The sequence below is a fragment of the Semicossyphus pulcher genome, unplaced genomic scaffold (assembly GCF_022749685.1).
Source record: "Semicossyphus pulcher isolate SPU_LCO1_2020_fin unplaced genomic scaffold, fSemPul1.0.p SCAF_12, whole genome shotgun sequence".
Taxonomy (NCBI): Eukaryota; Metazoa; Chordata; class Actinopteri; order Labriformes; family Labridae; genus Semicossyphus; species Semicossyphus pulcher.
The window spans coordinates 26,130,001-26,150,841 of record NW_027211626.1 but is presented as its reverse complement, the minus strand read 5'-3'; the positions used below and the strand labels follow the sequence as shown (position 1 = coordinate 26,150,841).

At 40.2% G+C, this 20,841-nt stretch overlaps 1 protein-coding gene across 1 annotated transcript in view; it reads left to right on the top strand.

Annotated features, from left to right (window-relative positions):
- LOC138588869 (cilia- and flagella-associated protein 46) overlaps positions 1 to 20,841 on the top strand; it is an 81,478-nt gene that overhangs the window by 10,658 nt on the left and 49,979 nt on the right. The window contains exons 8-20 of the mRNA XM_069659115.1: positions 250 to 381; positions 547 to 646; positions 1,024 to 1,122; positions 2,409 to 2,599; positions 3,384 to 3,609; positions 4,492 to 4,609; positions 7,654 to 7,783; positions 8,656 to 8,780; positions 9,137 to 9,255; positions 12,670 to 12,782; positions 14,177 to 14,389; positions 16,074 to 16,278; positions 19,293 to 19,442. Coding sequence (XP_069515216.1) covers positions 250 to 381; positions 547 to 646; positions 1,024 to 1,122; positions 2,409 to 2,599; positions 3,384 to 3,609; positions 4,492 to 4,609; positions 7,654 to 7,783; positions 8,656 to 8,780; positions 9,137 to 9,255; positions 12,670 to 12,782; positions 14,177 to 14,389; positions 16,074 to 16,278; positions 19,293 to 19,442 — 1,921 coding nt within the window. The remainder of the gene's footprint in view (positions 1 to 249; positions 382 to 546; positions 647 to 1,023; positions 1,123 to 2,408; positions 2,600 to 3,383; positions 3,610 to 4,491; positions 4,610 to 7,653; positions 7,784 to 8,655; positions 8,781 to 9,136; positions 9,256 to 12,669; positions 12,783 to 14,176; positions 14,390 to 16,073; positions 16,279 to 19,292; positions 19,443 to 20,841) is intronic.

Sequence of the window (20,841 nt, the reverse complement as noted above, 5' to 3'; positions counted from 1 at the left end):
ATGATTTGTATAAAGTTTACCCACTCTGTATTTGTAACCTGCAAAGTAATGTATTTTATTGATGCCATGTCGACAGGATGACTCAGTCCGACCAAACCATCAGCAGCATCATATAGGGAGTTTTGCCTCGGGTTTTTGTAGTTTTTTGTAGTTTGGTGCACATGAAAAAACAAATGCATGTAAACTTTTTGATGCATAAGTGAATATATAAAAATGTACACAGACATGTTTGCATGGTCTTTGTAGCAGGTTGGAGGAAATAAATGAGTACAAGCCAACAGTGGAGGAGCTCGAGCAGATTTTCCATCTCCTGGAATATACCAAAACACATGTGGACTCCAGCCCTCCTCAGAGCCCCACACCCCTCAAACCAGCTGACAGGTTTGTGACCCAAAGTGTCCTGATCTCCTACTCTTACATTTGTTGTCCCCTAAACCGCCCAACATTATAAAACCAGATATGGATATCCTAAGGGCAGTACATGGCTCAGATTACTGTACTGTAGTGTTGTGACTTGTATAAATTACATTTATCTGGGATTTGCAGAGTTGCCTTCCTCCTGGAGCTGGCTCTGCTGGCCTTGCAATTGAAGCATCAGAAAGTAGCTGCCGACTGTCTGAAAGAGCTAAAGTCTGCGGGAGAGCCTGTGAGTGTCCGATATTCTCTTAAAACCTCAGGCAGCAGCTCAGCTCCATGCTGTAACTGTACATATTCTAGAAACATGCAAATTTATGCAGAGAAGTTGACGTCCCCTCTTAAGTAGGGACTTGACAATAGATGAGATTAATTAACTGAGCTGAAGCCCAAGGGCTCGAGAGGTTACTGATTACTTTCAGCAACGCAGAGTGTATGTTATAGAGAGGTTTCTGCTCCTATATACTTGAATTAAATTAAATGATAACATATTTAGCAACACTGCCTTTGCAAGAGCCTCTGGCGTGAAATATTAGATGTGTGTCATCCTCTCTCCCGTGCACAGCTGAACACTGACTCTCTAAATCACATGTGTGTTTCTCTCTTTAGAGCAATGGCCAGCGCATAATAATGGAATGTGTCAACTGTGAAATCAACATCCTGAAGAGTGAGGCGAAGATGAATGACTATTCCAAAGCCAGTGTGGAGGTGCTCGATCATATGCCTGAATTATCAGCAATGTGTTTCTGCCGAATGTTATAACGCGGGCAGTGGACCCAAAGGCAGAGTCTGATTAACTGTCCAATAATATTATTCTGTAATTTCATTCTGTGTTTAAGGGCAGTAAATCAGACAGATAGACAAGAACCCCCCTTCATATGAGTCGGTACCTCTGCCTTTAAGACCTGCTAACACATCTACAAGCCCTGCATCCATGTCTAAGAGGATAGCTTTAATTATAACTTCATGTCCCCAACATATTTTTATCTCTCTGCACTGGTAACAGCCAGGCTGGTTAGGTTCACTGTCCCTCTCTTGTAAATGCTATATCTCAGGAACACCTTCAGGGAATATCTTCAAATTAGGAACAAACTTCTACTTGGACTCCAGGATGACTTGATTAAATTAAAGGGCTCATAGGTCACTGTGATCTCCTAGAAGACCACTAATAATGAAACATTTTGACACATTTTTAAGAGGTTAAAATCATGAAGTGATCAGATTTCTTATCTTCTTTTCTTATCCAAACTTCACGGTGACATATTTTGGCAATTACTTCCATCCTATTTATGGGAACGCTCTCAGGAGTGCCTGGAGGGAATATCTTTAAATTTGGTACAAACTTCATGTGCTCAAGAAGGAGACTGATAAGATTTTGCTGGTTAAAGGTCATGGTCATTGAGACAGGACAGTTCTCAGAAATGCCTTGAGACAATTTTATTACACCTGGTTTATTTTAATTTTTTCATCCATCTGAGGTAACATGTTTATCTGCAATCAATGCGGGAGCAATCTCCCCTCGCTCCACCCCTCACATACCTGTTGTCTGCTGTGGTGAGAAGGCTGACAGTCACATGCCCTGCAGAGAAACACAGATGAAAAGATTATCTCTAGTATTACGTCCTACCTATGTGTATGATTAAGTAGTGACCTCTTCTAGTTAATGTAGGCCTACTTATACTCTTGTTGTATCACTGTGATTCTGTGGGAAACACTGATGTAAACTTGACTTGTTGATGGAGGCATATATTCACAAGGTGATAATTCGAGGTTGTGACTTATAGTTTTTCCTCTCCATCAACAAAAACACTGTGCAGAGAAGTGACATCATGTAATCTCATTTTGTACCATCACATATTTTTGTGACATTTAAAAACTGGCACCACATATTCAACCCAGCTCAATCCAAGTTCCCCTGCCAAGTGATGGAAGTGTTTTTTTTGTGCTGTCGCTGCTGCAGGAGCGATTCTGAATCCGTAGTTTTCATCCCGTAGGCCCGGCTGAAGGAGATAGGAAAGTTGGATCAGTGGCTGCAGACTGCAGTGAGGGAGGGGGACCCTCAGGCCATGCAGGCGGTGTGTGCGACCCAGTGGAGCTTCTGCCTGCCGCTCTTACAGCACAACCTCAGGAAACGCATCAAGGCCCCTCTGCTCAGGGTTTCCCAAGTACTGGAGGACATGCAAAGGTCTCCAGCTTCTTCCTATTCATCATGTTACAACATTGTGTGTGTGTGTGTGTGTGTGTGTGTGTATGTCTCAGGGCTCTTTGCTTATATTGTTGTGTTTGCACTTCACTGAACATATGCTTGGCTCTGCTCCGTAGCTTAAAAAAAGAGCCATGGCCTAGTTCAACATTCAAGTCACAGATGACTATTTTTATATGCAACATAAAGCATAATGACACGGGTCTGTTATATTCTAGCTCCTAATATGTTTACTTTTAATGATGTTTTCACTTTCACAACAATTACTTTCTGTTCTTATACTTTATTTAAATGTTGATTCATTTTCTTCCAGAGAACCAATTACACCAAAATTATAGCCCATTGTACATTTTCTATACATTGTACGCAAATGAAATTATAGTAATTAAACTGGAAAACAGTAATTAAACAAAACGCACAGACTCAGTGCACTAAACACACATTTTTTTTCTGTGATCGTAAATTGCTCTTTTGTGGAAAGCGATAAATGTAGTTTTGAAATGAATTTGTCACTTGCCATCACAAACAATATCTTAATGAGATGTTTGTCAGCTGATTTTATCTTCCCTAGTAAATTAATTGTTATTTTTAAGGCTCTCCAAACTACAAATTATATTGACTTCCAAGTTTTCTTTCAAAAGCAGCATTGAGGAATTTGTTTACATTTGGATCAGGAATATTTCAGTCATAATTAATGGTAAAAAAACATTTATGTATGTCAGACATATTAGCTCATACTGGATGTGTTTGTGTGTTATTGTCACAGTGTGTTGCTGGAGATGCGCTGTCAGGTCCACTTAGAGCTGGCAGTGATTGAGGAGGAGGAGGGGCGCCTGGAGGCTGCTTTGACTCACCTCCAGAAAGCCTCGCTGCTGGATAACGGGACACAACGAGAACGCCTGTCGTCAGCTCTCCGCCTCCTGCAGCTCAGAGGGACCCTCGACCAAATGCCCCCCCGGACCGAGGATAAAGCCGCTATGCTCATGCAGCAGGTTTACAGCCCATTTCTGTCAGACTGTCGGATATAACAAACAAATTGTGGCAGTGCTTTAAAGCTGAACAAGGCAAGGTGTTTATGATAAACACACGCAGCTTATCAGCTGTGATCTTGGAGAGGTACAGTGAAGGAGAAAAACATCCTGTCCCTACAGAGTTTAAGTTCTGTCAGATCTGTCTACGCATACACTGCATATAAGAATCGGACATTGCCTCCGTCACATTACACATTGGTCTGCTGTTTTTACACCTCTAGTTCAACATCTTGGCCTTTGTCTTTGCTTTTTGAAGCCAGAAGTTAACATATTTGGAAGAGGGTTGATGCGTATTGTTATCCTGTCTCTATCCTGTTTGACAGGTCATTGAAGTAGCAACGTGTCCACACAACAAAGTATACCATTCTTTGTCATTTTTGTATACCCTTCTTTATCGTCTTGTTTTTCTCTAAATGGGAGCATCAGTGACTAAATGAACATCATGCTGTGTTAAAGAAGACTTGATACTAGAGATTGAGACCATAAACTCATTAGGAAAATGTTTACTAAGAGAGAAGGAGGACCATTTTCTCATAGACTTCTACACAATCAGACCTCTTTGCAACTAGTGATGTCGCCCCCTGCTGGACATTAGAAAGAATGCAGGTTGACGGCACTTTTGCATTGCTTTTATGATCAGACTCAGAGAGACATTTGTTATATACAGTCTGTCATATAACAGCTGACAAATGTAGAGTGTGCAGGTTTAATGTGACAAAAGTAGGAGTCATTTTTATGCCATGACATAGAAATTCAGTGTGTTTGCTGTTCTTTAATTCACAAAGGAGATTAAGTCTCTGCATGGTTAAAAGTAAACATCCAGCCCTTCCCTCTCTTTCTCAGACCAAGGACATGCAGCCCCAAGATAAGACCGGTATTCGTCCAATCCTGGTCGCTGTGGGTCTCCTTTTGGCTCCGGATGATTTCCAGATGGTGCTGGATGCAGACAACACCTCCCAAAGTAAAGATCTTTCTTTCTTTGCCTTCTGTGTTCAGTTTTCACTGAGACACAATGTTCACAGTTTGCGCCTTATGAGTGTCTTGTTCTTATTCTGGATGTGATGAGAAACTGTGGTGGTGTGGATTGATGGTTTGGTACATTATAGATGAACTTTATATTAATTTGACTGTAGAATAACTAGAATTCTAATGTTAATGTTTTGATAAGACATTAAGGCGGGGTTGCACCAACAAGGATTAATTTAATCTAGGATTAGTTCTAATCAGAGTTTAGCAAAACTAGGTTTAAAATGAGTAAACCTAAAATTAAGCGGAGCTCTGTTGCACAATTAAAAACTAATCTCTGTTTAGTTAATCCAGGTTTCTTGACATAAACTGAAATTAAACAGAGTTTAATCAATCTGGAGATGCTAATCATAGTGATAATAAATAAATGAATAAAAATAAATACATCTGCGTGTTGTCGGGACTAAGTGAGTATAAAAGGAGGCGTAACCGTTAACTTTCAGCTGCTCTGTATTCCTTAACATTGTAAAAACTAAACGCTACATTGTTTGCTAGCTAACGTTAACGTAAGCTAACAAGATAGTGAAAAAGACAGTGGTACTGTGTAGGCCAAACAGGTCCCCATCCACCCTCTGGAAACATCTGGTGGCATAATGTCTCAGGGCCACCAGGAGTTGGAGCGATGGTGGAACTACTGCATTTCTTTCACTTCCACGTTTGACAGTTGGTCCAATCTTCCTGTTCAGCTTGACAACAGTTTCCTTTGTGAACCGGTATCTTGACTGATATTCAGCAGCATCATAAAACTCAACTGGGTTGAGTCTGTCCCTCAGTTTCCTTGGAGGAATTTTAAGCTAGTTTTAAAGGTTGGTGCAACATAATTTAAAGTTAAACCATTATTTAATAATAATAATTTAATAAAAATTAATCCTAGTTGGTGCAACCCACCGTTGGAGTTCTTCACCCTCCTCCTCCTCTCTGCTGCTGGTCCAACTCTGCTCTGTCTCTGCTCGCACTGTGGTGGCTTTGAAACTCTTTCTTTGTGTGTCTTTATTAATTTTCTTTGAAGTTAAGGAAATGAGTCTTGATGTATGAATAATATGAAAAGGCCCAAAGATCAGGGGTTATTATAAATTCTCAAAAAACAAAAGTTACCTGAGGTTTTGAGCAGCGTATGTAAATGTTTTGGGACCTTCATAATTATTATTAATGATATTTCAAAGCAGTGACTACTTTTTTTTGTTCTGAGCTTGGTGATCTCAGACAAATGAGCTCTCCTTCACTGGCAGGATGCACCTGGAAGCTAGTCCTCTGTGCTGACTGTAATGAGCTGCAGTCTCAGTAAAGCAGGCACTGATTACTTGCAGATTGAATGAATGTCACAGAGGAGAATTGATGTTCCCTGTTTGTATCTAAATTTGTCCCTTGGTCTCCGCTTCTGGACAGACAGTCTTTTTGTGGCAAGGTTAAGCTTTGTTTCTGAGTGGAGTACGATTTCTCATAGAATCAGCATGTGGCTCACAGTCGAAGTGTCATCGACTGAGTGCATTGGATCATGGAGCAGCGGAGCCTGAGCTCGGGGAGCCTCTTTGATCTGAGACTCATTCCAAGCCTCTTGGTCCTCAGCATCAAATGAACATTCAGCAGTCCTAATAAAGCAGGGAAAAACTCACCCTGACAGCTAGTCAAAGTGCGCCTGCTGCAGGCACGGGTCAAAAGCTTTGGTCTCCAGAGGCTCCTCTTGTTTTTGTCTATAAAGCTCAAGAATCCCCAGGAGGACGTCACTTAGGCGCTGTGTTCTGAGCTTCAAAGCTTACAACAGGTATCTCCTGAGACTAGAAGAATTAGGTAATTGCAGCATGCCACAATTTTAAATAGTTCTTGAGATGTTCGTCAATAAGAGGTGTGTGCATGAGAGAACGTGTGTGTTTGAACCCTCAGGGTGAGCACACAGGCACTGCAGCATTTTGCACTTTTAAAACACTCCAGTCACAGACCTCCATTTATAATTCAGCCCGTAAAGCAGATGCTTGAGTACCTCTCCTGTGCTGATGGGTCTGAATAACAATATTAATATGCTTTGTTTTTGCTGTTTGCTTTGTTTTGTGTTTTTTATGACTCGCTGTTAACAGCCATGACTGGAGGCATTACTCTATGTTTTACGGTTGTCCGCCCGTCCCAGTCTTTCATTTGTTCACTTTGACTTAATCTACATCAGTCATCTGTCCTGCTTGATATGTCTATTTACAAAACCCTGTTGGGAATTTAGTAAGATCTGCTTTTTTGTTTTATTAATCTGACAGAGCGACGCCTTTTGTGATCGATAATTGAAGAATCCTCCTTTACTCTACTTCATGTGTACCTGTTCTGCTGTGGTGGGGAGGGTCTACTGACGATCACACTGCAGAGAAACAGAGAGAGAGATGTTCTTTGCTTTTATTTCCCTCCTGTAAATAATTTGAAAAAGGCCTACTTATGCGTTTCTTTTGTTTTTAGGGTAATACATTAATTCTTTAAAATATTTGCAATAAACAAATATCCCCGGTTCATGCAACTGTTACACTGTCATTCTGAGAGGAACACTGATGGATGTAAGCTGCAACTTCACTGCTTAGTGGTGGCATACAACCTAGAGGTGGTAATTCTAGTTTGTTTTTGTTTGTTTTCTGTTTTTAGTCTTACATGTCTAATCGGATTACGCTGTGTTCAGTGTCGTCCCCGTTTGAAAGAGTTGGCCATGTTGGAAATGGGCCACTTACTCTTGTAGTCCCTTAGCTGGGTTTCCTTTGCCTGCATGGAGATGGCACTCTGTAATAGGAATCATTATGCAACAATCTTACTTTGCATATGAGTGCACATTCATTTCAATGTTCAATTATACACATAGTCATTTAAGCCTAAGGAGTTGTGCAACAGAGTGCTGGGACTCTTTGTTATGCAAGCAAGCCGGAAAATTGTATTGATTCATTATTTAGAGAAAAAGCAGAACCTCTTCCAACAGCATTAATAAAGTTTGTATTTAGTACAACAATTGTCTAGTTCCCGTAGGCAGTCCTGGATCCAGACCAGCAGCTCAGCTCTGCGCGAAGGCTCAGCATCACTCTGCGTGTGTACAGAAGGTGGATGGACACCTGGCCAGACAGGGAGACAACACAGATGACACAGAGAGGTGTGTACATGTATTAACTGTGACCTTTATGTGTAAGAAAACAAGTCCTCTTTCCTTTGTAAAGTTTTCTTAATAATTATTTTCAGCCTTCAGTCTTCCCTGAAACACAGAGAGAAAATTGTCTCTGTAATCAGCCGAGTTGAATGTATGACTTCTTGCTGTTGTCACAGCCCGGCTCAGGGGAGGGACAAGAAGGAGAGGACCACACATTACTTTTGACCAAAGATTTATTTAACCAAAGATAAGTCGAACACTACCAATGTTAAACGTGTTTATCAGTAATGTCCAGTGTGTTGAATGAGTGTGAATGTAATGTGAGAAATCAAGGAAACTAAATCAGTCTAACCCAAACAACAAACCATATGCCCAGGAAGAGAGAGCGAGACTGGCTGAATCCAGCAACTTATATAGCTGAGGAGCAGCAGACACAGGTGCAACGATTAGCCGATTGCACTTCCTCGTTCTCTCCTAGCAAAGGAAAAGACAGCCCCACACAGGAAGCCAAGAGGGCTGTCACACTGAACATTAGATACTAATGAAAGTGTATTGGTCCCCTCCGCAGTTTAAGTTGTTGTGTGACTGTTGGAGTCCGCAACCTTCAATTACATCTCCTCATTCGTAGCTCATAGTTGAGATTCCCCCGTCTACCGTTATGGTTCCAGTAAAACATGTGCACGTCAGAAATGTCAGGCTTAATGGTCAGGAGAGCGCGGAGCCATCCCGACCTGCAGATCCCTCAAAGGAAATTATTCACGGCTCTGCAAACAAACAACCCGAGATCATGAAGAGAGTGCTGCTGTGTCCCTGCCCTGACCTCATCCTTTAAAAAGGATTCATCTTTCTTTTTTTTCTTCACTTCTTGGCGGTCACAGGGTGAAGCTGTGGGCGACCTTGGTGAAGACAGCCAGGAAACAGGAAGTTTGGGATGTGTGCCGAGCTGCTTGTCGATTCTGCTTGCTTTACGATGACGGCAGATGGAAGATTTCCAAGACTGACAGTAAGATGATAAATGATCCTCAGACTGACCATAAAATAAATAATAAATGATCATAAAACTCACGTAATAAACTGGAATTGGAATATTACTATGATTTAAAGAAAGACCACAGAGTTAGAGATGTAACTGTGGAGTTATCTGGATTCATTTATCAATGCACGATTGTAAAATGATCTTTTCTCATTGATCATCTTTAAATCAGATCTTCAATCTTATGTGAGGTATAATTTGGTTTTAAGTATTGCTGAGACTCAGGTAGGAACAGCAGTGGTATTTGTAACAGTGTTTAATAGAATAAGGAGAGCATATCTGTCATCTGGAGAATTTACATCCCTAATGTTGTCATTTTGGTCCAGACTGTCAATTCTCTGAGGAGGAGAGCTGTGCAGGACGTCTTCGCAGCTCCAGTGGAGGTCAGAACAGTGTGAAGGACTTGCTGCGCCTTTTAGCTGAAACCCACTTCATCAGTGCAGAGGTGTGTGCTGACCAACTCCTAATACACACAATCATCTCAACACATTCACATGTGTTTATTATATTACTTCTACTACATAAACATGCTTGGTTTACTCAGTTTTTTGCAGACAAACTCAAAGAATCCAAACAATCTCACATGGTTGCATGGTCTGAAACACTCACACACCTTCAGGTCCCCTCTTGGCAAAAGTTGTAAAAATTAACCCGAGTGGTTTTGACATGATTTTGACTTGATTTAAGCATGACCGCAAAAATGTCCCCTCTTGGACGTGAAGTCCCCTGTTGGTGAGTGTGTAAAGTCCACTGTTAGATAGATACGAGAGTGCACACACACACTCACACACATGCATGCACGCACACACACACACACACACACACACACACACACACACACAGTCAATCAACGGAGAATAAGCCCAGATTTTAGCTGAAACATTTTCTCAAACACTTATACAATGGAATTTCAAAGGAAGCAGGTAGATGACTTTATGGCTTTATGAATGTATTAAACAGCTACGAGGACAGAAGATCTTAAAAAGATCTCCCTACGAATGAATAGACAACACTCACGGTGGTTTGAGTGTGTTTTCTCTTCAGCTGCTATCACCAGTGCTGCTGTGGTATGGCAGCGAAACTTTGTACTGGGTTCAAACCACTTTTTTGTTTTGTGATGATTTTAAGTACTCCCAAACTTCTGAAGCCTTGGGCCTTTGGAAACTTTCACTCTGAACCGAGTTGGACTGCCGCTGCCATTTCCTTTTTTGCCTTTTTATTTATAGTACAGCTGAAGACAGACAGGAAATGTTGGGAGGAAGGAGTGGGGGGTGACATGCACCAAATGATCAGCAGACCGGACGCGAACCTGCAATCAGTGCGTCGAGGAATGTAGCCTCTGTATATGGGGCGTCTGCTCGAACAACTGAGTAGTCGGTCAGTTACTCAGTCAGTCACATACACCCCCATGTGTAGGGCTGACCCCTGCAGTCAGCCAAAAAGAATGAAAAACCTTGCGTCGGTTAAAAATATTGGTGTTTCAGCGTTGACGTCATTGATCACGTCACCTACTCTCTGCAGCCCTTGTTTGAGGTGTGCAGCTATAAATCCAACCAAAAGTATTCAATTCATAGATATATATGTGATCTATGGTTCCATTACTCCCTGCGCCCGCTGTTGTCTTGTTTTATAGATGTTTTTTTGAACAATCATGTGCATAGAGAGTATCTGTGTACAGCTGTGATTCATGGTAAAGTGAATTAGATTGCATGCATGCACTGTTTCTTGTGAAGGCAATTTTAATCCAGTGTCCACCACTCCAAATATACTGTATAGAAAGAAGTGAAAATACATTGGATGTTGATAGTTGACTATAAATAGTATCAAAAATGGGCATTATTACAGCGTTAAAGTCTCAGCTCTAAACTCTAACTTTTAGCTGTCTGATTTGAATTGTGTCCTAAGGCGTAATCTGGTGAGGAATTCAATGATAATCTTAATTTATTTCACAATCCCCCAAGGCCCGGAGGTTCATTCGTATGTCGTCAGCTGTATCCGTCCCATCCCTACGTCTATAAACTAAAGTTCATAACAATTTTCTATCAAGCATGAAGACAATCTAAAGTAACTAATGTCATGTTCAGCTGCATGCAACCACCTATTTTGTGTCCTAGTATAAACAGCGTAGGACATTTAAGAACATAAACCTGGAGGAGGATCTGTAAGAGGGCATTTGTTTCCTCTGATAAAAGGCAGTTACCCAGAGAGCTTGTATCAGGGAGCCAGCATCAGAAGTCGTACTGCAAATGTTCATTTAGATTTTATTTCAGACACATATTGATATTCTTGTAGTATTCCACTCTTTGTTAATTGGCATCAGAGGACCCCTTATGTCCTTCTCCCAGCATTGTGTGTCTGAGTTACTCTGAGCTGCAGAGTTTATATATATTCTTCAGACCAATCCTCTCTTGGCAACAACATCCAGTTACTCATCATCTATCTCCTCCTTCGGGCACCATTAGCTTCCCTTTATGAATCTTAGATTTAATTATGGATTATATTTGTTTGTAGGAATAAAGGAAGGCATCATTGAGATTATACTGCTCCTTTATATTAGTATATGAAGCCATTTTACTATCCTTTATCACATCTCCCAGACACTTAATGTTAAAAGTCTACCATCTGGCATTGACTAATGCTTTGCCTCCTGCTGAAAATAAAAGATTATGCAAAAGAGGGTGTAATGGGAGAGTTTCCTGTGATATTGAGCCTTTTATGAACTAATTTAGCAAATCTTCAAGAGACATTAATGATTGGATTATCAAGATCTTCAGGAGCTTTGAGACCACAAAGATGGCAGAGATTCTCTCTTAATGTTGGCAATAATTTCTCCCTCCAGCCTTTCTAACTTTGCTGCTTAAATTATTGTTACCCTAACCCCATTTAACAATATATCTGACATCTTTAGATGGATAATTCTGGTAAATGTCTGGCAGAGGCGGACTACCCTTACGGCTCGGTACTGAAAGTTTCTATCAGCTTATTTTGGGTTTCATCTTACGCAATAAAAATAATGAGAACAAAGAAATTAACTCCTTGAGCCAGCTTGATGGAATATATTATGGAAGTTATTGATTTAAATGTACATAATTTACCAACAGCAGTGGAAAGTTAATGCTAACATTTCAGCTTTTTATTTCAAGCTTCTTTGGGTGCAGAGTTTTTTTTACTGAGGTGTTTGTGTTCACTAAAATATCTGAAGTCGCTAAGATCATAGAAAAAAACATTTGTTTATTTAAGCTTGAGCTTCTTTTGAAAAACGAGATCAGGAACAAAGACTGCTTGCAGTAGCAGACGTGCATTATGGGAGTTTGAAGAAGCCTGTGAGGTAGATGCTGATTGGTTGAAGTCACAGACTGTTGTGCTCGTCTCACAAGCTTGTCTTATTGTGTAATCCCTCTTCCCATCAAGCCTGCAGCTCCAGGTCTTTATTAGGTCCATGGAGATGTTCACTTGACAGCACTTTGAAGAAAATGGAGACAACTATCCACTGCAGTCACATGACCTTGCCAAAACTGACTCACACTGTAGCCTCTCAGCTTGCTCCTCTCATGTGTCTCCCTTTGTTCCATGGCACATAGTTATATTTTTGTCGAGGAATGTGTTATAATTCATTAATCTAAAAGTTGCCTACGTCTCAGTCTGATGATGAAGACAGGCTCCTCTTGTCTCACCCGAGTTGTTCGCCGCTGGAAACACTCAGCAGTCATTTCTTCTTCTTTGATCTGCTACAGCTGAGCTGTGACGGCTCAGGAGAAGCTGTCACTCCCGTAGTGGGAGGTCCTTTCTTCTCCTTTTATTATGAAGTTGTCCAAACTGGAAGTCGGCTCGAATATTGTCTTGTCATTTTCTCACTCAGGCCACCGTCCATAAGCTGCTGACAGAGGGGGTGCAGCTGAACAGCCCTGCTGTCCCTGCAGTGGACGTGGAGGTGTGTGTGTCTGAAGAGGATCCACACTGGGTGGTTTACAGGTGAAAACACAACAACACACACTCAAGAGCCTGCGCTGTAAAACTAGAATATTCTGTCTGTTAAAAGACTTTTTTACAGAAGTTTCAAGAAAAAATGTACCAAATCTTCAAAGTTCCTAATTATGAAATAATTGGTTGATATGCAAAAACAGTAATATAAACAACAGAACAACTGTCAATACTGAGCCAAAGACGAGGACTCAGATGCAGACTCAGAAACAGGATGTATGAAACAAAGTCTGCCTGAAGTCAGTCAAACAGGCAGAGGTATCCAAATCAGCAGGCAAAAGGCAAAGTCCAGAAAACACAAAAAGGTCAGATCAAAGCTTCTGAGAGCACAAGGGAACAGGACGAAGAGGAAGGGAACACGAAGACTAAATACTTTGGGGAATGGAGACAATTAGATGCAGGTGAAACACATTAGGACGGGGATGGTAATCACATGGGGGGGGGGAAGTGGAGGATCTGAAACATCACAAGTTGAGTATTAAAATAAAACAGCAAACAAAAGACACGAAATAAAAGGCTACTAAATGGCAACTTTACTACCCCGGACACGTAACAAAAACATGATGCCTTGCCAATTAACTCTGCTAAAGTGTGGGTGTAATAACGGCTAAGACTGAAAGACTGACACATAATAATATAGGCCAGATTAAAGGAATTCACTATTTGATTCAATACTTGAGAGATGCCACTCCTGCACACAATTGTCATGGCAGCAGTGAAGCACCACGATCAGAAAAGAGCGGGTGTGACGACCTTCAGAGGATCCTTCTTCCTCAGAGAGGAGGCTGAAACAAAGGCATTAAAGCTGGAGCTGGAAAGAAGATGATTGCCCTTGAAGTACACTTGCTCCAAAGACATGTGCCTTCCTCCCATGTCTGTGAAGAGGAGGATCTGTCCTTTGTTGGTTGGATTAAATCACCACGACTGAAATGATCACAGTAAAAATCCATCACAATCAAATGTAAATAATATTAACAAAAAGAATCAATCTAATGTTCATAACAATTAACCATGATCCTGCAAACAATACAATGTTTCTTTACACAATACTCCACATTGCTGTCCATTCTTTATAATTATTTTCTTTGTAATTGTCCTCCACTATCATTAGTTGTATCTAATGAGGATACTGCATGCCTCATTAGGTTTGACCTTATGCAGATGAGGTTCAGCTCCTCCTTGTTCATAATGAAGAAAATCCTGCTAGTTTTAATTGGCAACTGGTTCTGTTTATGTTAAAGAATTAATTTATTATAATTTACACATTTACCTACTTTTCCACCTTCAGTTTAACTGTCTGCAGACACCATGTGGTCACTATGGTCGGTTTTTCTCACACAAACACGACTTTCTCTCCTTCTCCTTACCTTCCCTGTCTCACCCAGAGACTGGATCCAGGCTCTGTCTGCCCACGCCACCTCCAGCTTCTTGAGGGCAGCAGAGCTGGGAGCAGAGATCAGGGAGCCATGGGTGCTAACAAATGCAGCCGTTTACCTGTGGAACTACAGCAGCCACCTTTTGGCAGCAGGGGAGTACCAACGCCTGCTCCCCACCTTCGAGAGTCTGATGGAGATGCTTCGAGAAACAGAGTACACTGGGTAGACCTGGTTGCTGTATTAGTATCAGTTTTATCAGATGGATACAGAATTGTCTGGGTGTTCGGACTGGAGATGATGCAAAGTTTATTTCAGTCCAGTGAAAACAAAGTAAAGCTAATTTGTGCAGTTTTAGTGTGTTTTTTTAACCGGTCCAAACCAGAGCATCAAAAACTACAAAATGTCAACTTTTCTGAAACATGAAACAGATGAACTTTTTAATATTACTCAGTCGGTTATAAATGTGTTTCATCAGCCCAGCAGTCTCCAAGTTACTTTCTTGATTTGAACACAAGTTATTAAGATATATCTTCTTAAAACGAACAAACATGTTTCCAAATCAGCCATCATTTTGGCACTGAACCTTGTGGTAACTTAACAATGAGTCAATGGTCTTTGGTTGCACAGTGCAGACCAGGAATTCTTTATAATGCACAGGAAGTTTGCAGACTTGAAAACATTTAGGAGAAGAACAGGTTGTGTTAATAATGGGGAAAAAAGGGTTTTAATTTGTAATACTGATAAGTAAATGCTTGTAAGAGTTTCTACTTTGGTTTATGGTCTCATGTTTAGAAAAAATGTTGACTTGGAAGTGTTACGGTCGCCACCTATACACCCCCGTGTGCCTAACTATTTCTGGAGTGGATGTGTGTGTTCGTGTCTGCTGGTGAGTTGTGTGTGTGTCCCTTTAGCCGAATGTCCCATCTACCTGTGCTGTGGGCTGGAGAAGGCTGAGCCTAGAACAAGACATTAATCATTGATTAGCTCTGACAATCTCACCCTTAAAGAGTTTTGCCAGCTCGTCACTCGGGGCGCAGCATTGATTGAATTCAGCTCGCCATTGTGCCTCTCGTTTTACGTACTCTTGTTATTGTCCGCCAATGTGTATGGTTCTGAGGCACTCGGATTGTACCTGGACTGTGCTAGAGATTAGTTTAGGTTTAGTATTACACACACAAGATTTCTTAGTTAGTGACACTAGGTGTATGGGTGCTGTTTCACTTGTTTGGTTCGGTTGGTCTAGTTTAGTTAGTCAAGTTTTATTTCTATTTTGTGTTACCTTAAGAAAGATTAGTATTTAACTCTAGTTTAGAGTCCTCCTTTTGTTATAATTATGTATTGATTTGAGCAGCACCCACTGGCTCATTCTCAGTTATATTTTGCCTCACTTTTTGTTGTTTATGTTGCTTCCTTTCCCCTCACGAGCTGGGTCGCAACAGGAAGCATGTTTTGTCCTGGGCATATTATTAATGTATAACCCAGTATTTCTAAAATCAAAACAATCAACAATTAATAACTTACTCAGCTTCAGCTCATAACAGCATGTACACTTGATAAAATAATTTAGGCCAACACTGTTGAGATGGTCTCTGGCTCTTTAAGTCACTCACTGAAAAACCCTCTTCTCTCTGGCTTCGTAAGGAAGGAGTGAATGTTCATAAAAACAGACCAAACTGCCCTCTGGCGCAACAATAATTATGTGAATGTTTGGATTCAGTAACATTCGTCTGTAATGATTTGGCCAAGAAAACATACAGTTTGCAAATTTGCAGTAAGGGTGTTTTTACTTTCAGAAAGAACCAAACTATAAAACAAAGACATTTGGCCTTCAAGCCTAACTTTCAGTGTGTGTTTTTCTAGATGCTGTCAGGTTGGAGCATATTTTATTTTGTGTTGCACTTCTCAGGAGTCGTGCTCTGTTTGTGTTGCTGTGTGATGCCGTGGCCCGGGGGTTAATCCAGCCTCTGTGCGGACCAGACAGCGTCGTGCCAACGCCGCCAGCAGACAGAAACAGCAAACACAGAGCTGAGAAGGGGATGGAGAAGGCTGCCAATGCCCAAGGGGTTAACTTGGACCCTGCTGCCCTGCAGGAGGTCCGTAAGGCGTCAGAGGTATGTTAACGTGTGTATGTGAGAGCAGGATGGGGCAAAAGCATGGCAACATTTTTTAATTTACTTATTAAGTATTGGTTTCTGTTTCTCCTTTTCACTCCATCTGTAACTCCATTTAAACAGACTTGCCTGACAGTTAACTGTAACCAACCAACTACACAAAATGAAGAGTTCATTTCCACCAACATGTACATGTTAAATTCACTTTTACACCATATAGCGCCTTTGTTAAATCCCTGTCAGACAGGTTGGGTTGTTTTGAGCTGTTGTCTTTTTTCTATTTATTATTCCACTGTGAAAACAATGTCTGAAATTCCTGCATTCAGAGCTTGAGAACAGATCAGAAACTGTGGAAATGGAGCTGAATGGAGTGTGTTGAGACTGTGAAAGGAGAGTTAGCATAATCTCTGAAGCAGAATTTTTGCTTGGAGATATACATATAATCTTTTGTTCAGATCTTGTGCTGCAAGCTTTATGTATAAAACTCTTTCCCCATTATCTACTCTCAAAACACTTCAGACATTTTAAATATATATTTTTTATATATTTTCCTGTTTAAGCTCTTAAAGATTGCTTTGGGATATTGTCCCTTAATTTTATGAATTGTGACAGGTTGGAATCATACTAGGGATGGGCATGACAAGCAACGATTCTATTTTTACTGGGAACTATGCAACCATTACTTGAAGGACCCAAAATAATATTATTAAAAAATAAAATGATTACTTATTATTGTTATTACTCACAGTAAAATGAGCTAAGCTAGCTGTTATTACATTAAAATAAGCTAAGCTAGCTGTTATTACTCACAGTAAAATGAGCTAAGCTAGCTGTTATTACTCACATTAAAATGAGCTAAGCTAGCTGTTATTACATTAAAATGAGCTAAGCTAGCTGTTATTACTCACATTAAAATGAGCTAAGCTAGCTGTTATTACATTAAAATGAGCTAAGCTAGCTGTTATTACTCACAGTAAAATGAGCTTACCTAGCTGCTATTATCTGTTGACATTTTCTTTTTCACTCACCATCTTTAAACACCACCGTATCCCGCACTGTGTTCTGTGTTTACTTCATGTGCCTTCTTCAGTTTTGTAGATCTTTCTCCCGTCAAACCAACATCAAATTTACTGGTTTTCTTTCAGCGGATTAATATGATTACAGTTAGTCCTCCGGATTGTGTGATTAGAGCCACATCCCTAGCGACAATCTGTTCTTCATAGCAACAGTCTGTTATCAGGAAATAGCAGACCTCAGAATGCCGTAATTATCAGAATCAAGTATTTAACACAGCCGTGTAATAACAGCGGTTAGCAAACAGCTTTTAGATGCGCTACAGTCACTGCCTGGTGGTAGTACCACATTTCAACCAGACGCCGATAAAAACATTTTTTTATAAATTAATGACTATTGGAATATTCTAAAATAATGACCCATTCCCTGTTTTATTGATCAAATGGGAAACAATTTATGTAAATTTAGACCAAATTTTGTCACCCTCTGTAAAATGTGGTGAATAAGTGAGCCTCTACTGACCTCCAAATGCACCACTTAATTCACCTTGCAAATTAATAGGGCACCATTTACCAACCCACCAGCCCAATTATTTATGCACTCTATCTTTTTGCTCTCATTATTCATACTGTGTGACTGTTTGGGCTCACGCTTTGCCCTCTACAATCAGAAACCTTTCATCCATATACAATCAGTTACTGAAAGTAATGGACAAAAAGCTTGTCCATTGGCATCACCGTCACATTTTTAAAAGCTTTTGAAAATTCATTGACCAAATTTGTTTTTCAAATGTGTCATCAGTCTAGCACCAAGGCCCCTCAACAGATATCCAAAGTCAGGACAGAAACAGAGTAACTAGAAGTATCGTAGCTCTAAAGTTTGATAATCAGTCAATCTAGGAACGTACCAACTGAAATAAAAATAAACCAGATTTTAAATATTCACAACAAAGATTAAGTGTGGACTAAAAGCAAACCACAGCTTCACTCATTTGTATGGAGCATGAGTAGTTGTTTATTTTGCTTCAGGAATTTTACTGTAATTTCATATCTTTGTTGTATTTTAAACTTTGATTGAGACAAACTAGGGACAAAAGTTGACAAAAAGTAATCGCTACAAACTAACAGTTCCTATCAAATTCAATTCTCGTACATATAGGTCCCCTGAGAAAGCAGTTCATACTGTATAAAGGTTAGACAGCGCAGACACATAAAATAAAAGAAAAGGCCTCATATTTTGAGACTTAGCATTCATAGACATCCATTGTAGCTCATACAGTGTGTGTTTGTCTCTGTATTCGTGAGGCTCTCAGAAGGCACTGATTCCTCCCAGATGAGATGTCCTGACAGATTTTACAGCATCACAAGACGTGAAAAGTTGATGCTCTTTCAGGACACATTTTGTTATTCAGTTCATCTTTTGACACACTTTATTCATCCAGTCATGCGTGATTCAAAGACACACACACACACACTCACACACTCACATGTAGCTTTCATGACTGGCTGTCTTTGTGCCATTGATGTCTGATGTCTGTGTTCTCTGTGCTGCAGTTGCCAATTAAACCCTGTTTCCTTTCTCCATTCTCCATTCAAAGGATCCGCCATGAATATCAGCTCTAACTCCAGATGAAAGGCTCGTTATCAGTGAATTATTAACTAAATTTCATCGTGACTGTTTCCTTTTTGAAGGAAAGAAAAAAAAGTTATCCTTTCCAATTTATTTTTTATATATAGTCTATGGTGCAGCCGGGTCAGATACAGTGTCTGACTTCAACAAAGTCTCACTTAATGCTGCTCACAGTGTAGCAGAAGGCTAGGGCCTAGGGAAAATCCAGGGTGTACAGACTCTAACAGAAACAAATAATAATGTATGCTTAATAATGGATAATCCTGACTAACATGTTCTACTTATTTCGCTTCTCAGATGTCTGATACTGCACCACAAACTTCTTGCTATTAGAATGCAAGCTCATTTTTGTTTTCTACACTTCCTCCTAGCTGTGTGACTTCGCCCTGCGCTTATCCAACACCAGCACCCCGGGAGAGTCTGTCCCCATTGCAGTGAGGAAACAGGTGGTGTCCACATGGGTGCAGATCAAGAGGCTCCTGCAGCAGCAGATGGGTTCAAAGATTGACAACAATGACGAGGTATCACTCTCTCTCTATGGTGCTTATTTTTAAGTTGCATGTCCATGTTAAGGGCCTAATAGAAAGAAGATCACAATGTTGTTTCCTGGGTTGATCAATTTAAATACTTACAGCCATATATATCATTTTTCTAATGCTGCCAGACTGTTTATTAATTAAACTTTCAAAACTTTACATACCCTCAAGTTGTCTATCACACATATTTAAAGCTGTTTTCTTTTACGATAATTAGCAGATGAAAACACTGGTAGATGTTGAACATCTGGGCTTCTCTGACACTCTTCTTGGGCGGACACAAGACGTCAGGAGGGTCTGCTGATGCAAATATTAGCTCAGCTTTTTTCTAGGAGCTCCTTCAGATTCCTTCAGTGTTCATTTTAGATTTAGATTTTAGATTTCACTTTATTATCAGGTTTTCTGAAAAACTCTCTGGTCTCATGACGTCCAGAGTTACACATAGATAACACACATAAATAACAAAACATAACAAAGGCGACTACTACAACATATATTACATCAGACATTACAAAGTGGCTGTAGTGCATCACGTTCAACACCCTGTGCTCAGTCCGTACATGAACCTGTGGCCTACTTAGAGCCCAAACGCTGATTTAATAACTTGACAGAATGAGGGACAAAAGAGTTCCTCAGTCTATTCAGTCTAGCCTGTGGGACTCTATATCTTCTGTTTGATGGCAGAAGCTGATATTATTGAATAATTCACAGAGGTTTCCTCTTTTTCAAAACAATTATACTCAGCATTAAAAACCAGTAACAACAAGTTTGAAGTAAAAGATGTATCTCTCTCTGCTCAGGATGTCTGATGAGTGTTTTGGCTATAATCCCCTCGTCTTCAGAGGATGACGGCTCACTTACCATTGCACCCCTCACTTCCACTCATTATTTTTCTCTCATACAGAGGACTTTCTGCACCGATTTTAAAATAATGCTTTGCAGTAGGGAGTGGGCCTGTACTCCAGCGTTTACTTTGCATGCAAGCAAAACATTGTGGACTAAATGGTTTCAAATGTTTATTTTCTTCATGGGTGTAAATGTTATGACAGTCCCCTATCGACATGTTTTATTGCCCAGCCCTAAAAAACCAAAAAGAAACAGTGTTTATTAGATGTAACATTTTCGTGCAGGATTTGGTCTCAGCAGTACCGAGTTTAAACATTCTTCTTCCCCTGGTAACTGCAAACTATTTTCAAAACTGGGATATACAAAACAAATTGCAAGGAAATAGATATAGCACTGTCTAATCAAGAGCAATGAACTGTAAACTAACTTTGCATAAACTCCAAAACTTACAGTTGTAGAGCTACATACTATGCATCTTGTGTAAATGTGGATGTTTCTTTGTGTTCTTTTTTTCACGTATTCAATCGTTTTGTAATTT